Raw genomic sequence first — 18323 nt, 5'->3', positions numbered from 1 at the left:
ATAACTGATGCATCCAGACCTCGTGATCACACAGACTGCTGTGATTCTTCCGTGTGGGCTTTGTTGTTCTGAGCTAGGTTGCTGCTTATTTACCTTTAAGACTCCAGATGCTGTATCTTTCCATAGCCAGGCATCATCAGCTTTCTTCACCACATTTGCTTATGCACCCACTTTTTCTTCAGCAATCATGTTAGGAAGGTGAGCATCATGGAATGCCAGTTTAATAGAACAAACTGGTCTTGCATTAACGGAGTACTTGAGTGGAGGACCAATGTCCATCTGCTACCTTAATACTAAACCTATAAATAAATACACATAGGTCTATATCCCAATCCTATGTAAATATATTTACGTATATACATTCCTGTATTTAGACCTCTATAAATACCCTGTGCCTCCCAGTTCTTTCCTCTATTTCCTTTTACTTTCCTCTTGTCCCACTGTCATTTATTTTCCTTGATAATCCGCACCAGTCCTCTTACTGCTCTCCACTGATATTGGATCACTTGTTGATCCCTTGTCCCTGGTTTGTAACACTACTTCCTTTCCCCCAGCTTCCCTTCACCCATGTCTCCCCAGAACTGTAGGTCCCGTTGTTTTCTCCTCCAGCTAGTTTATCTAGCCCCTCTTATCTAAATAGACCTGCAGCAAAGCAACAGTGACAAAAAGAAAAGCTTGTAAATAGTTCAAGGTCTCTCTGTTGACCTTTAGGAGTGTTTTCCCCTCCCCCCAGAAGAATTTTCTTCATAGGACAGCACTGAAGCTACAGTTCAGGGAGAGGGATATGTCTGATACAAGCACTTGGGAGCAAATGAAGATGGAGGAAGAGAGAGTGGAGCTCATCGTGGCCCACAAGCCTTAAGGACGATATTCCTGCTCAGAGCAGCCAATGGACAGAGAGGACCATATGGCCAAACCCACTATGAGACATGAGAAACATCACTAACCCATAGCCCTACAGGGGACAACACTGGAGACACTGGGAATTGCACCTGATCTGGCACCACGACACCGAGTCAAAACACTATGGGCATGCAACAGAACAGCAAGGAGAGCAGAGCAAAGATGTCCCAAGGGAGGACCCAAATAGACCTGACAACCCATCAGACTCAACGCTAATGCTTAGTTTTTTTTGTTTTTAAACATTTTATTAGGGGCTCATACAACTCTTACCACAATCCATACGTACACATACATAATTTGTATAAAGCACATCTGTACATTCTTTGCCCTAATCATTTTCAAAGTATTTGCTCTCCACTTAAGCCCTTTGCATCAGGTCCTCTTTTTCCCACTCCCTCCTCGCTCCCCCCCTCCCTCATAAGCCCTTGATAATTTATAAATTATTATTTTGTCATATCTTGCCCTGTCCGGCGTCTCCCTTCACCCCCTTTTCTGTTGTCCATCCCCCAGGGAGAAGGTCACATGTAGATTCTTGTAATCGTTTCCCCCTTTCCAACCCACTCACCTGCTACTTTCCCAGTATCGCCCCTCACACCACTGGTCCTGAAAGTATCATCCACCCTGGATTCCCTGTGCCCCCAGCTCCTATATGCACCAGTGTACAACCTCTGCTCTATCCAGACTTGCAAGGTAGAATTCGGATCATGGTAATTGGGGGGAAGGAAGCATTTAGGATCTGGGGGAAAGCTGTATTCTTCATTGGTGCTACATCGCACCCTGACTGACTCATCTCCTTCTCTGGACCCCTCTGTGAGGGGATCTCCAGGTAAGGCCTAGTGTTTAAGGACAAATAAGATCACTTCTTTAGGAGAGTTCAGTATTCCATGGGATTTTTGTCTTTGTAAATTTCTTTCATGCTGTCTGAGGTGATGTGTTACATATTCTCCCAAACAGCAGCCTTCTCATCAATGCCTCTGAAATGGGCATTGTAGCAATAGGAGTTCTAAAATGGTTGACAGCTTCTCGCCTCCTCAAACTATAGTTGTAGGACAGAGTCAACCGTCAGCCTCAGCCCTGATTCATGCGAGGCAGAACTTAAATATACTGATACCCTCCAATACTTTTCCACTTCTGACACCAGTTAACTTTCCCACAGTCCTCTCCTTCTCAGCTCATTAATTGTTGCAGTGGCCATGTACAAATTACATTCCAGGGTCACAGGTACAAGTTTTATTAAGTAGCAGAATATAACTTGGTATGAGAATCAATAAGGCTACATATTAGGATTCATATTGAAGAATCATGTAGGCAAATCTGCTCTTCTTCAGGGCAGGCCTGTTCTGTCTGTCCCTCTCAGACATTTTGCCCTAAAGGTAGGCTCATTTCTCTGTTCTATCTGTGTAGGCTCCTCTCATCTCCTTGGGGATCTCCTTCTCTTGATCTTACCTGCCTGTCCCACTATCTTGCCTTAAAAGCGCTTTCTGGACCTGTCACCTTTGGCTCTGTCACTATGTCCCTCTGCCCTGGTCCTTATCTCCATTGATACAACTCTTGACCCCTGATTATTACAGTTCATTGTGCAGGAGCAGCAGTAGACCAGTCCCTATGAGGTAGAGGTTCAAGATATTCTATGATTTGCCCTCCAGCATCTCACAAAACCAAATAGCCGTCAAGTAAATAAGTCTGCAGGATGTGGAGACTGGTGAGTCCCAAATCTATAAGTGAGGTGTCAGCCTGGAGGTTTGTCCTCATGGATGTGTTTCCAAAAGCTGATGAACCAGATCATTAGGTCAGACAACAGTCCACTTCACTACAAGGTGAAGTTGTAGTATCCGGTCAGGGAATAGGTTGCAGGGGCTGAGGGACCCACATTGAAAGGTCACCCAGCAGGCTGTTGGTTCCTGGAGTGGAGGAAACTCTCAAATCAGGTCACATGGGTGCCTCCTAGTTGCAGGGATATCAAGGACATGGCTCATGCATTTCTGGAAGCTGGCAACCCATGGATTCATTCTGAATTCTGTGGCTGCAGGAGCAACAAAACCAAATCAACAGGTCAGGTGACAGGCCAATGTCTCACTGTTTCTTCTCAACCATGCTGGCAGGCAGTTCTCTCTCTCCCTCCCTCTCGCTCTTGATATGATGGCTTCTTTGGCCAACCTTGCACCTTCTGTGCCCAGGCAAGACTAGGAGGGCTCCAGAGGTCGAGCCAATGGTAACAGAACTAGGAGGGGCCCATTGGAGAGCATGTGATGAAATATGGCAGGTCAAAGATTTTGTCTATGAGCTTTCTGATCTTGGTCCTGATCTGTTGCTTCTTGGTCCTGATCCTGAATTGTACCTTTTTCATTAATAAACAACTTTGATCTATGAGTTTTGTGTGGCTATAGAAATGGATTATCACATCCAGAAGAGAGACAAAGAGTGGTGTAGGTGGAATGACTTGTGTAAGAAGATCTGAGGTATGTTTGACCTCCCACCTGTAAACTAAGCCTGATAGCTCGTGCCACGGAAGGTACAGAGCCTTGCATAATGGTAACAATGCTAAGACTCCTGATTCCATTTCCCAGCGTACTGCAAACTTGTTTGTCAATATAAACTGGTGTCGTTTTATGTATTGAGTACTACTTCTAGCTCTTTCAGATCCTTTCACTGCTACTCAAAATTCTAATTGTATGAGTGGGTACATTATTATTGGGGTATGAGTGTCCCCAGCACTCAGCGGTCCACAGGGGTGACAATGATTGTGGGAAATATTAAATAGACACTGACAGCAGTGCACAGGACTTGAGAGTGAATATATTTTTCTTTATAACAATTTATTGGGGCTCATACAATTCTTTTCACAGTTCATACATATACATACATCAATTGTATAAAGCACATCTGTACAGTCTTTGCCCTAATCTTTTTTTTCTCTTTTCTTCTTTTACATTTTATTAGGGACTCATACAACTCTTACCACAATCCATACATATACATACATCAATTGTATAAAGCACATCCATACATTCCCTGCCCCAATCATTCTCAAGGCATTTGCTCTCCACTTAAGCCCCTTGCATCAGGTCCTCTTTTTTTTTCCCCCCTTCCCTCCCCATTCCCCACTCCCTCATGTGCCCTTGGTAATTTATACATCATTATTTTGTCATATCTTGCCCTATCCGGAGTCTCCCTTCCCCCCTTCTCTCCTGTCCCTCTCCCAGGGAAGAGGTCACATGTGGATCCTTGTAATCAGTTCCCCCTTTCCAACCCACTCACCCTCCACTCTCCCAGCATCGTCCCTCACACCCTTGGTCCTGAAGGTATCATCCACCCTGGATTCCCTGTACCTCCAGCCCTCATATGTACCAGTGTACAGCCTCTGCCCTATCCAGCCCTGCAAGGTAGAATTCGGATCATGGTAGTTGGGGGGAAGAAGCATCCAGGATCTGGGGGAAAGCTGTGTTCTTCATCGATACTACCTCACACCCTAATTAATCCATCTCCTCTCCTAAACCCCTCTATGAGGGGATCTCCATTGGCCGACACTTGGGCCTTGGGTCTCCACTCTGCGCTTCCCCAGTCATTTAATATGATATATATATATATATATATATATATATATATATATACATATACATATACACATATATACACATACATACACACACTTATATCTTTTTTTTTTTTGAATGATGCCTTATACCTGGTCCCTTGGGCACCTTGTGATCGCACTGGCCGGTGTGCTTCTTCCATGTGGGCTTATTTGCTTCTGAGCTAGATGGCCGCTTGTTCACTTTCAAGCCTTTAAGACCCCAGACACTATCTCTTTTGATAGCCGGGCACCATCAGCTTTCTTCACCACATTTGCTTGCAATATCCTGGCGTGGAGGAGGGAGCCGGTGGAGAGGTCTGGGAGGCTGGCCCCAGCACCATAAATTAAGTGGATTCCTGCCCCTCCCCCGAAAAGAATTTGTTCCAAAGGACGACATTGACTCTGCAGCTCTGGGAGATGGATATATTTGATCAGAGCACACGGGAGCAGATGAAGGGGCAGGAGGAGAGAGTGGAGCACTGCCTGGCCCACCAGGCCGTGATGATGATGTTCCTGAGTAGAGCAGCCAGTCCACAGAGAGAACAACATGGCTGGCCCCACTATGAGACATGATGCCCCTCAGTGACTAAGGGCGATACAGGGGATAGCACCGGAGACACAGTGTGGGAATTGCACCTGACCTGATCCCACCACACCGAGGCAAATCACTGGGGGAGTGCAGCAGAACAGCAAGGGAATGGAGTGGCAAGGTCCCCAGGGAATGCTGAAAGTGGACTTTGGGGCCAGGGCGTGGTGCCCCAACAGACTGGACTGGAAAACACTCCTAAGGGCCAGCAAACGATCCCTGAACTAACTACAAGCTTTTCTCTTGTGAACTGTTTTGTTCTGTTCTTTGTCAGTGGTTTGTTTTTGTTGTTTTGTTGTCTGGTTGTATACTGTTGCTTTGATTTCCTCTGTCTAGTTTTCGTGCATGTTAGTGACTCCACACGTCTGTATGAATAGGACAGGCTGGATGAACTATCTGGAGGAAAAACAACGGGACCGACAGTTCCGGGGGGACTTGGGGTGGGGGGGTAGTGGGGGTAAGGAAGTGGTGTTAACAAACCCAGGGACAAGGGAAAAACATGGGACCCCAAAGGGTAGAGAAGGGGGAGTGGCAGGCCTGGTGGGAAATGATCAAGTGTAAGGTTGCTTAGAGAAGAGGTATACTCTAGCCCAGGTGGCGATGAAGCATGGTAGTAGGGCAGGAGGAAAGTCAAGGGAGATGGAGGAAAGAGCTAGGAGTCAAAGGGCATTCATGGAGTTCTAGACAAAGACATGTACATGCAAATATATATAGGAGGATGGGGAAATAGATCTATGTGTCTATATTTATTGGTCAAGTATTAAGGTGGCGGAAGGACCTGGGGCCTCTACTCAAACACTCCCTCAATGCATGAATACCTTCTTTTATTAAATTGGAACTCTATGATGCTCACTCTCCCGACACAATGGCTGGAGCCAAAGTGGGTGAACAAGTAAATGTGGTGAAGAAAGCTGATGGTGCCCGGCTATCAAAAGAGATAGTGACTGGGGTCTTAAAGGCTTGAAGATAAACAAGCGGCCATCTAGCTCCGAAGCAACAAAGTCCACATGGAAGAACACACCAGCCTGTGTGATCGAGTGGTCCCAAAGGGATCAGTTACCAGGCATCAAAGAACAAAAAATCATATCATTGACTGCACACCTCCATGATAGGATCGCTGAAGACAAATGGGTGTATATTTTTCAATGGATATATATAATGTAGCTTAGAAATCATTGATAAGGCATGCATGTCACACAGTTAAACATATACATAGTTGATGGATAATGTCATAAGCAGGTAATATAGTAAACAAGGAGGCAAGTCACCATCTGGACCTAGTGTTAGTTGACCTCAAACCCCCTATCCCCACCCTGAGCCATGCCCAGGAGTTTACTATGTTTATGGTGGCTTGACTGTAGTACCTCATTGCTCTCATCTACAGATAACCTTCAGGCATAGTGAAGTAGCCAGACCCAGAAATGATTCTTCTACTGTGATAGCTTCTTTAAGGCTGCTCCTTAATGGAGTGTGTTTGGGCTAGGAGGGGGCGTTTAGGGGGGGAAACACACACCCACATTATTTGGCCTGGAGAAAATGTATTTCAAAACATTTGTATCTCAGAACCATGGAGATCTTTCTCTAAATAAGGCTTGTTTTCCATGCTATAGTTGAAATTTAAAAATAAAGTCAAATACTCTGTATCAAATCTTCAGTTTACCACACATTGTTGAATGCACTGTCATAGAATAGTTTTTATTACTGTAAGATATGTTTTTAAATCTTCAACCAGAAAATACTGTATTAAACAGACTACTCTAACTACAGGAATCGCTGACATTCAACGATGTGGCTGTAAAGTTCACCTTGGAGGAATGGCAGCTCCTGAACCCTGCTCAGAAGACATTATATCAGAATGTGATGTTGGAGAACTATCGCAACCTGGTTTCCATTGGTGAGGAGAATACTACCTTAAGTGTTAAAATCTTTGCATAAAATTTGGTTTTCTCAAAGAGAGCGATTCTCATTGCATTCTTGTTATGGTGCTAGGTTAGTGGTACAGTCTTCTACCCTTGAGAGAACACCCTATACTTTGTTGCTTTGAGCATTATTATCCCATAAATAAAACATTTTGCAGACTTCACAAACTTAAGCTTAATTTTGGTGTCTGAGGTTCTGTAATTTCTCATCAGCTGGTTATCTAGTTGTCTCTACAGAAGCTTTCTCCCAATTAGAACAAGGAGAAAACTGTGGTCTGTACTAGAAAAAAGCCATAGTGCAGTTTTTCAGGTGCGTGAGCAAAAAAACCTTATCACATCCACAGTAAGTGTCAGATAGTACATTAAAGTGTGTACTTCTTTGAATGTGAGACCTTACTTTGCCTAGAAGTTTTGCGAAATACTCCTCTAAGTCTTTTGAGATTAGATTTCCATTTATTTAATTTACACTATTGGTTCCAAATTTTTCTTGATAGTAGTTCGTACACTCCATCTGTCAATTATTAGTGGATGCTTGCAGCTATTCTCATTTTCAGTCATGCCTTGTCACACACTGAAGGTCCCAGAGCATTGCTGCATTCACATCATTGCTGCTGTCTGTACGTAAGGAAGTTAAAACCTGAGGGGCTCTTGTTCCAAAAGTAGATCAACAGGTTCTCTTCCCAGTCTGAATTTCTGGAGATTCCACTAATCCCTGTGCACCATGGGTGACCCTGCTTGTATTTGAAATACCGGATGGCATTGCGTCCGTAATCACAGCAGCATGAAAGCCACCACAGGACTATACTAGAATACAGGCTCCATAAGCATAAGGAATGTTTGTGTACCATAACGCCTTTCATAAATAGCTGTAAAAATGGAACATTCTGCATTTTTCACGTTCCCAACGTTGTCTAGTACTGAGTTGTCTTTCATTGAAGATTGATAGAATACAACTGACCTCTAGCAGTTGAAATTAGTAGGTCTTACTATCCCTGTCGTCTTTGGGTCTCAGTGTCTTGCATATATTTACATTCTTAGTATATTTTCATGGTCCTATTTAAGCAATTACCAAATCAATGTTCATTCATTATTTTCACATTCAATCTGGTTTCTACAGTCATTGATTTTACCATTTGTATTGTTTACACAATTTTATTTCCACCATTGTCCAAGAAACATTAAGCATAGTGTTTTATTTGCATTCATTAAGAGTGCTGTCACTAAAGAGCTACCTTGTATCAATCAAGGGGTGTTTTCAAGGTTCCATTGTAAATGAAAATAATGAAGAGTTTCAATGTTCTGTTCTTTTATAGAGATCCCAAAAGTTGATGATCATTTGCTGGATCAGTCACAACATGGAAGGAACATCGACAGAACCAAACAGTTCTATACATTTAATACGTTGGAAAATATTCTTCATCAGCACAAAAACAGTTTTCCTCTAAAGGAAAATTATGAGATATTTGGCATACATGAAAAATCAGTCAAACCAGATTTAATCATTCCAGTCTTAAATCAAAAGAGTAGTAGCCAAATTAAGAAGTTAATTGTGCTCAATGGAGATGAAAAAACTTTTTTGATTGTTGAAGAAGACCAATTTGGCACTGAAGTGAAATTCTCTGTGTGTGAAAAATCTAGTAGGATGAAGTCACAAAGCATTCAGCATCAGGAACCTGACAAAGTTGAGAAACCAGGCATAGGTAATAAATGTGGGAAAAACTTCATCAAGGAGTGGTTCCTCTGTGAGGCTGTACAAGATAAGACCTATGAATGCAGTCAGTGTGGGCAGGAATTCAACAAAGTGTTCAAACTCACTGCACATTGTCAAACAGCTCATATAGGACAAAAACCATATACATGCTTGGAATGCGGCAAAGCTTGTCACAGTAAATCATACCTCCAGGAACATCAGAAAACTCATGTGGCAGGGATGCCCTGTGTATGCAGTGAATGTGGGAAAGGCTTCACCAGGAACAGTGATCTCAGTGCTCATCAGCGAACTCATAGTGGAGAGAAAGCCCATGTACGTGGTAATTGTGGTAAAGCTTTCAGCCGGAAGCAATGCCTTACAGCACAGCAGACATTTCACACAAGAAAGAAACCCCATGTATGCGGTGAATGTGCAAAAGCCTTTATCAAGAAGCATGCTCTCACTATTCATCAGCGAACTCATACTGGAGAGAAACCCCATATATGTGGTGAATGTGGAAAAGCCTTTAGCTGGAAGATTGCTCTCACTGTTCATCAGCGAATTCATACTGGAGAGAAACCCCATGTATGTGCTGAGTGTGGTAAAGCCTTTAGCAGAAAGGATGGTCTCACTGCTCATCATCAAAGTCATACTGGAGAAAAACGTTATGTATGCGGTGTGTGTGGTAAAGCCTTAAGCTGTAAAAAATCCCTTATAGCACATCAGACATTTCACACAGGAATGAAACCCCACGTATGTGTTGAATGTGGAAAAGCCTTTAGCTGGAAGACTGTTCTCACTGCTCATCAGCGAACTCATACTGGAGAGAAACCCCATGTATGTGGTGAATGTGGAAAAGCCTTTATCACAAAGAAGGAACTCACTACTCATCAGCGAAATCATACTGGAGAAAAACCTTATGTATGCAGTGAGTGTGGTAAAGCTTTCAGCTCAAAGAGATCCCTTATAGCACATCAGGCATTTCACACAGGAAAGAAACCCCATGTATGTGGTGAATGTGGAAAAGCCTTTATCTCAAAGACTGACCTCACTGTTTATAAGCGAACTCATACTGGGGAGAAACCCCATGTATGTGGTGAATGTGGAAAAGCCTTTAGCAGAAAGAATAACCTCACTGTTCACCAGCGAACTCATACTGGGGATAAACCCCATGTATGTGGTGAATGTGGAAAAGCTTTTATCACAAAGAATGAACTCATTTTTCATCGACGAATTCATACTGGAGAGAAACCCTATGTATGCGGTGACTGTGGAAAAGCCTTTATCAGGAAGAATAGTCTCACTGCTCATCAGCGAATTCATACTGGAGAGAAACCCCACGTATGTGCTGAGTGTGGTAAAGCCTTTATCAGGAAGGATGTTCTCACTGCTCATCAGCGAATTCATACTGGAGAGAAACCCCATGTATGTTCTGAGTGTGGTAAAGCCTTTATCAGGAAGGATGTTCTCACTGTTCATCAGAAAATTCATACCAGAGAATAACCTTAAAAAAGGGGTGAGTGTGGTAAAGCTTTCAGCTGAGACAGATCCCTTACGGCGCATCAGAAATTTCACACAGGAATGAAACCCCATATATATGGTTAATGTGGGAACACCTTTATCTTGAAGAATGAACTCACTATTCATCAGCCAACTCATACTGGGGCAAAAGCACATGTGTGTGGTAAACGTGGTAAAGCTTTCAGCCAGAAACAATGCTTCACAGCACATCAGACATTTCACACAGGAAAGATGCCTTTTGCACTACATAAATGTGGGAAATCATATCTGGAATTCAGGTATCATTTAACATGAGAAAATTCTTAATGAGAAAACCTTTCAATGGTGTAAGTGTAACAAAGCTTTCAGCACAGGAAAAGGCAATATGGTTTGGCCCGGGCTTTGTGGGGGACCAAACAATTGTGACTTAAAATGTGGCTACTCAGTTTCGGAATTGCTGTCCTTCTATTGACGACCCACCATTGTGGTGAGGGGAAGAGGAGCATCCAGACCTTCCCAGGGCACATAGGCACCTCATTTCTCTTCCAGCTTCCAGTGCCTGAAAGAGCTCGATCTCCTGTTTCTGGATCACAGCTATACCAAGCAGTAGAGTGCCCACCCAGATGCCCACCTTAATGCTCTTTTTAACCCCCCACCCCCCAGACAGAACAATAGTAACAGAAAATAAGAATGAAGGAAATAGACGATTGAGAACAATTAGTCCAGATGAATGGACCACAGCAAACCTCAGCCTCCACAATCTTGAGACCAGGAGAACTAGATGGTGCCCAGCTACCACTAATTACTTGAAAAGGATCACAAAAGAGGGACCTGAGGAGAGAGGGAGCACAAAGTGGAACAAAACCCCAAAGCATAGACTAGGCTTTCTGCTCTGATGGACACTTGCAATCCCAACAATGGCCCTTAGCAGCTTCACTCCTGGAACTGGACTTCCTCCTCTGACTCTCCTTTCAGCCAAAAAACATACAGGCATGGAGGGGAAGAATAACAATCGAGAGGTACACCACAAAATTACCAAGTGTACAAAATCAAAAGGACAGCATTTGCTAATGGATAAAACTCTTGAAAGCAAGAAGGGACAGGAAAGGATGAATAATTATGAGGGGAAAACAGGGAGGGGCAGAAGTGGAAAGAGTGCTGGTATATCTTGGGAACTGCAATCAATGTATGAATTGTTGAATGTAAAATCAATTTACTCTAAAATTTTAAATTATTTATTAAAAAACAGAGCTCAGGTGTCATCGATTATATGTAGGACAGTTACAATGTAACTCTAATGATTTTTACCTGTGTTTCTAAGTTTTCTTGACAAAAAGAAACACAGAAAAATGAAAAAGTTCTAAATTCCATCAAGGTGGGAAAGCTGTCTCTAGGGAGTTATGTCACATACCAGTGATCTCCTGCAGATGGAAAGCTCTGTGTATATAGTGACTTTGTATAGGCCTTCTCTGGCTTCTCGTGTCATTAAACACCACTGGGATCATAACTAATGTAGTTGTGGTGGGACGGCCTTTAGCCAGAAGGGAGTCAAGTGACAATAGATAATAGAGTACAACAGAGAAACCATGAGTACAGTGGTTGTGGAGATACATATGCATTTAGTGACTTCTGGCATCAAATTGTGTTCTGTTTTACAAAGCCCATAAGTTAAGCAGTGATTCACTAATTGGATATGAGGGTTGGGTTGAACAAAATGTCTTCCTCATTGTATGACTACACTGGGTATCCTGCAGGAAATCATGAATATAGAGCCTACGAAATCTTGATAAGACTCATCCTGTGTGTGTATACACATTGATATCAAGACAAATCTGATTTTACATTTGATGTCCCTTTTGATCCATGTTAATGTACTTTAACTCTTAAAAGAACTGAAGAAAATCTACTCTCACCCTAGACCAAGAATGTGAATGTCTTTGCTGTATCATGTAGAATGCACTGGAAAGTGAATTGTTTTAGATGCCGTTAGATTAAATTATAACCCTTTACCCTCTGAGTTCCTTTTTGACTCATTTTAAATCTATTGTACTTTCTAATCTTTTTTATATTGAATTTTATCTTTTAATTTGTTATTGATATATATATACACACACACATATATAATCCATGAAGCCTAATAGTGGTATTGTTGGATCATATGGAATTTCAATTTCTGGTTATTTACGTAACCCCATATCGTTTTCCACAGTGGCTTTGTGTATTTATAAGTCAGACAGCAGTTCATACGTGTTCCCATTGCTCCATGTCTTCCCCATTATTTGTTTTCTGTTTCTTTGATTTGGGCTGGCACTGTGGGAGTAAGGTGTTATTGTGTTCTAATTTGCATCTCCCTGAAGGCTAATGATTGTGAGCATTTTATCTTGTGTTACTCAACTGTTTTGGTGAATTGTCTGTTTATACCTTTTTTCCCATTTCTTGATGGCGTCTCATTATTGAGATGTACAGTTTTTATATTTTCATAATTAGACCTTTGTCCAATATGTCATTGATAAAAATTGTTTCCCAAATTGTGCTCTTGCTCCTGATACAGTGCTTTTGTTTTGTTTTTTAATGGTTTTATTAGGTGCTCATACAACTCTTATCACAATCCATACATATACATCAATTGTGTAAGGCACATTTGTACATTTATTGCCCTCATCATTCTCAAAACCTTTGCTCTACCTAAGCCCCTCATTTTCCCTCCTCCTCACTCCCTGCTCCCTCATGCACCCTTGATAATTTATAAATTATTTTGTCATATCTCGCCCTGGCCGATGTATCCCTTCACCCACTTTTCTGTTGTCCGTCCCCCAGTGGAACAAGCATGTAGATACTTATCATTGTTTCTCCCTTTTTAAACCATCTTCCCTCTACTCTCCCAGGATCGCCACTCACATCACTGGGCCTGAAGGGATCATGGGGCCTGGATTCCCTGTGTTTCCAGTTCCCATCTGTACCAGTGTACATCCTCTCGTCTAGCCAGACTTGCAAGGTAGAATTGGCAACATGACAGTGTGGGAGTGGGACGGGGGAGGAATCATTTAGGAACTAGAGGGAAGTTGTATTTTTAATCATAGCTACATCACACCCTGACTGGGATGTCTCCTCCAAGAGACCCTTCTATAAGGGGATGTCCAATGGCCTACAAATGGGCTTTGGGTCTCCACTGTGCACTCTTCTCATTCACTATGGTAAGATTTTGTTGTTGTGATGAGGCCTGATACCTGATCCCTTTGACACCTCATGGTCACACCGGCTGGTGTGCTTCTTCCATGTGGGCTTTCTTGCTTCTGAGCTAGATGGACACCTGTTTACCTTTAAGACCCCAGACGCTATATCTTTTGATAGCCGGACACCATCAGTTTTCTTCACCACATTTGCTTATTCACCCATTTGTCTCCAGCGATCATATCATGGATGTGAGCACACAAAGATGACTTTTTTGTTGTTTCATGCCTGATAACTCTTCCCTTCAGCACCTCGTGATCACACAGGCCGTTGTGCTTCTTCCATGTGGGCTTTGTTGCTTCTGAGCTAGAAGGCCGCTTGTTTACCTTCAAGCCTTTTAAGACCCCAGACACTATCTCTTTTGATAGCCGGGCACCATCAGCTTTTTTCACCACACTTGCTTAGTCACCCACTTGGCCTTCAGCATTTGTGTCGGGAACGTGAACATTATAGAATACCAATTTAATAGAATAAAGTATTGCATTGAGGGAGTACTTGAGTGGAGGCCCATTATCCGTCTGTTACCTTAATACTAAACCTATAAATGTATGCACATAGATCTATTTCCCCATCCTCATATATAAATATATTTGCATATATACATGTCCTTATCTAGACCTCTATAAATTCACTTTGCCTCCCTGCTCTTTTCTCTCTTTCCTTTGAGTTTCCTCCTGTCTCACTATCATGTTCAGTCCCCACCAGTGTTTCAGCAATGCCTCTTGGTTACATAACCCTTGATCATGCCCTACCAGGCCTCCTATACCCTCCCAACCACTGATTTTTATCACTTTTTCCCTCCCTTCTCCCTGGGTTTGTTAACACCACTACCTTTCCTCCCACCTCCTCCTCTCCCATGTCCCCCGGAACTGTTGGTCCCATTGTTTTCTCCTCCAGATTGTTCACCCACCCTATCTTACTTAGACCTGCAGAGATAATAACATGCACAAAAACAAGACAGAGCAAAACCAAGAAACCAATGACAAAAAAACAAACAAAACACAACAAGAAAGAAAATCTTGTAGTTCAAGAATTATTTGAGCACTACACCCTGGCCCCAAAGTCCACCTTCAGCATCCCCTGCGGATCTTGCCACGCCATTTCCTTGCTGTTCTGTTGCACCCCCTTAGTGTTTTGTGTGGTGTGGTGGGATCCTATTGGGTGCAGTTCCCACACTGTGTGTCTGGTGTTGTTCCGTGTTGCGCTATGGGTCATGAGGGGTGTCATGTGTTATAGTGGGGCTGGTCTTGTGGTCTTTTCTGTGCTCTGGCTGCTCTATTTAGGAACATTGTCCTCACGGCCTGGTTAGTTGGTGCAGTGTTTTGATGTGCATAAGTTATGTCATTTAAGCATGTACAAGTGGTCTATCTTTTCTTTGCTGAATGTACCTCTTCCTCCATTATACTTGGTAGTCGATGCATGCCCTGCAGTAAGATTGTTCTGTGGTGTGCAGTGTCGATATGGGTCGTTGCAAACAAACAGAACTAATTTGGAAAAAAATGCTTCTTTGAGGAAAGGGGCAAGGCTTGTCTTGCATATTTTGGATATATTGCATTGTGTGTCATCAGAAATTAATAGCCACTATAATGCCATTTATGTACAAATTGGGCGTCTTCATTCTACCTGGGGGCCTTTGGGAGGTTTCAAGTCTCAGAAACTCCCAGAGGCCCAAAATGATACTTAGGCTGAGTTTATAAGGACAAAACTGAAGCTGGTTTGGCAGTAAGGAGGGTATTACATTACTTTCAGTGGGTAAGCAGGGAGGGGTTGAGGCCTCAGCATTCCTTTTAGGGAGTGGTTTACAGAGGGTGAGATAAACATTCATCTTTTCCTAACTTTGGGAGGCAGGAGAGAATGGAGTAAGGGACAAAACTACAAAGGATTGGTCTTATGGGTCACTGTTAGTGCCTCTTTCAAGACCAAAAGGGATGTTTTGAGGATTATCGCGATGGGTGTGTAGAGGAGACAAAGCCTGATTCTTTTGATTCTGCAGGTGTTAATGGGGCACTTGCTTCCTGCAAGGGTTTGACAGGTAGGGGAAGGTCTGACTCCTTGGGAAGTGCAGGGTAGACTGCCTTGGAAGACTGGCTTCTGAGGGCCTGGGCTAGGTGGTGCACTACCCTTAGTTTTCAACAAAGACCCTGAGTGTGGATTTTGTAACAGCCTGGAGACGTGCCTTCTTGGCACTTTTTTAACCATACAAGGTGTTTTAAGATTTAGATTGGGGCAAGGAACAAAGGGCACTTTCTGAGAAGAGGATATTGGCATTGGATAACACACTGAAGGGGCAAAATCAACTGGGGTAGAAAGAGGTTACATACTTCTAGCATGAAAGAGACTTGGACAACATTTTTAATGTTCTAAAATGGGGTCACAGGAGTCAAGGTTGGGAGAGATTCTTACAGCACTGCACTGCTAATCAAATGACTGGTTATTCAAACTCACCCAGGATGCCTTGGAATTCAGGTTTAGTGAATTCTCAGAGGTCTCAACCTTTAAAATAGTAACTCAGTTCTACCTTGTTTACAATGGATCACAGCGAAGCAGAATCACCCTCATGGAATCTCAAACAATACTAGAATACTTTGGTTTTGTTTCATTTCTCTGAGCATATTGAAACCTTGGTAGCATGGTGAGTAGGGTATTGACCACCTGAAACACAGCTTCTATTGGAATTGACTTGGTGACTGTGTTTATGGCCTTATTGTAAGATTTGAGTCAGGGAGCGTGTACCTCCTATTTTGTGGAGCTGGTTTAACAGCCCCCAACTGAAAATATTTCACAAGAAGTGAAATATTACTTTTTTATCTCTGCCTTTCAATTAACCCCACATATGTTTATTGGCCAGGTTGGCACAATAAGCTTTAACTGTGTCAATAGATTTAGTATTAAGGTAGCAGTTGGACATTGGGCCTCCACTCAAGTACTCCCTCAATGCAAGAATACTTTGTTCTATTAAATTGGCATTCCATGATGCTCACTTTCCCAACATGATTGCTGAAGACAGAGGATGCAGTCCCCACTCCAGTCACTGAAACTTCTCACCACTGTTGGCTACAAAGCCATTGACTAATTCTGTGTACACGGCAGTCTAAACCATCACTGTAGTAAGTCATATGAAGCCCCCTGAAAGCATCCTTAAAAGTAACGCAGAGAAGGACCCCCTGGTATCCTACAAAAGAATCAAGGAAAAATCATCAGACCACATCACTCCCAACAACAACAAAAACAGACAAACACAGTAGCCTACCTAATGTCTCATAGAAGAATCAGACAGATCTGTCACAGAAAGAAATCTTCCGAAGTCTGATCCCAGTAATACAGGAGCTGAGGGAAGCAACGCACAATAAGGATGTAATGGTAGAAGAGATGAAGTCCACAATAGAGGGGAAGTTCACAATAGAGGGGATGAAGTACACACCAAAGGTAATTACAGGAGGTAGAAGAGGCCACACACAAGCTCACCGAATTTACCATTAGGCTTTAGGAGGCAGAGTACTGTATCAGTGATCTCAAGGACACTCAAACTGACCTAAGCAAGTGAGAAAGACAGATAGGAAAATTAAAGAAGCATAAGATAACCTGAGATCAATGACAGATGCTATGAAGGATAATATTCCATGAATTGGTCCACCTGATCACAACACACTACACAAGTCAACAGCCAAGATAGTGAAGGAGTTTCTGTAGTAAAACTTTCCCACCCTAACGAGTGAGAACCAGGCGCTCACACAAGAAGCAGAAAGGACCCCAGCTAGATTAGACCCCAAGAAGAACACGCCAAGACATATAATAGTAAAAATATCCAATATCGAGGAGAAAGAAAATTTTTAGAGCCATAAGAGAAAGGAAGACAGTCACATACAAAGGAGCTCAGTTAGAATGTGCTCAAACCTATCAGCAGATAACCATGAAGAGGAGAGAGTGGAGCAGCATGTTCGAAAAACTGAAAGAAAAAAACACCTCCCCCAAATCCTTTACCCTGCTAAGTTATCCATTAAGATAAGGGTCTTCCAGAACAAGGAAAGACTCAAAGAATAAGCTGCAAGACACATGACCCTGCGGAAGATACTGGCTGACATTATGGCCCATGGATTAACCTCCACCAAGAACAAACAGGCGACAACCATGTAGCCCATCTCCATCTAGAAGCCAACGCCTCAGCAACAATTACCAGGACAACAGGACCTCAGAGGTAAAAGAAGACAAAATAGAAACTCCACACACAAACACAGCACACTGATATGAAGAGAGAGAGATAGGAGAACACCCAAAACACAAGACAGGGTATGACAACTATGAATCCACACTTAATTCCAATGGAACTCAATTCACACATTAAGATAAAAAGGCTGGAGGACTGGCTTGGGAAACAATCCATCAGTCTGATGCCTTCAAGGCACAGTTTAAGCACGCAGACAAAATTAAGCTAAGAATAAAAAACTAACCGGGAAGATGGCGAGAGAGTAACACATACCAGAGGGACTCCGCAAAATCCAGCCCAGGAGAGTTGTTCAGAGGGAAATTCAACGCCACTGGATCGCAGGAGGCGCATCATAATGATAAGTAGGCTCAGATCCTCGGGGTTTTGAGGGACTGGGGGCTTTTGGCTTACCTCAGTGGAAGCCGGCTGGGGCTCGACCCTAGCCTAGCTGCTGTGTCTGCCCAAGCCAGGACCATTTGGAGCCTGTAGCAGGGCTTGGCCTCAGCCCAGCCACAGTTTTCCCCTGCCTGCCTCAGGGCAGGGACAGGGCCCTTGAGGCTCCACCGGCAGGGATTGGTGTTCAGCTGCATTGTTGCTTTTGTTTGCGTCTCTGCTCTATATTCCCATGCAGCCTTGGAGGGCTGCGCAGGGGCTTTTTCGGGGCACAGCCACAGCTTGCCGCGCCGCCTGGTCTGAGCAGGGACTGAACCCATACC

The 18323-nt window shown here is 43.1% G+C and overlaps 1 protein-coding gene across 3 annotated transcripts in view; it reads left to right on the top strand.

The window, feature by feature from the left end:
• The window catches only part of LOC142436072 (uncharacterized), a 31686-nt gene extending 19041 nt beyond the window's left edge, over positions 1 to 12645 (top strand). For all 3 annotated transcript variants that reach the window (XM_075539998.1, XM_075539996.1, XM_075539997.1), the window contains 2 exons: positions 6831 to 6957; positions 8296 to 12645. In XM_075539998.1, coding sequence (XP_075396113.1) covers positions 6924 to 6957; positions 8296 to 10175 — 1914 coding nt within the window. In that variant the 5' untranslated portion in view covers positions 6831 to 6923 and the 3' untranslated portion in view covers positions 10176 to 12645. The remainder of the gene's footprint in view (positions 1 to 6830; positions 6958 to 8295) is intronic.
• The last annotated feature ends 5678 nt before the right edge of the window (positions 12646 to 18323 follow it).

This window comes from Tenrec ecaudatus, unplaced genomic scaffold (assembly GCF_050624435.1).
Source record: "Tenrec ecaudatus isolate mTenEca1 unplaced genomic scaffold, mTenEca1.hap1 Scaffold_1451, whole genome shotgun sequence".
NCBI lineage: Eukaryota > Metazoa > Chordata > Mammalia > Afrosoricida > Tenrecidae > Tenrec > Tenrec ecaudatus.
Note: the sequence above shows the minus strand (reverse complement) of the source record. Positions and strands in the feature narration are given on the sequence as shown.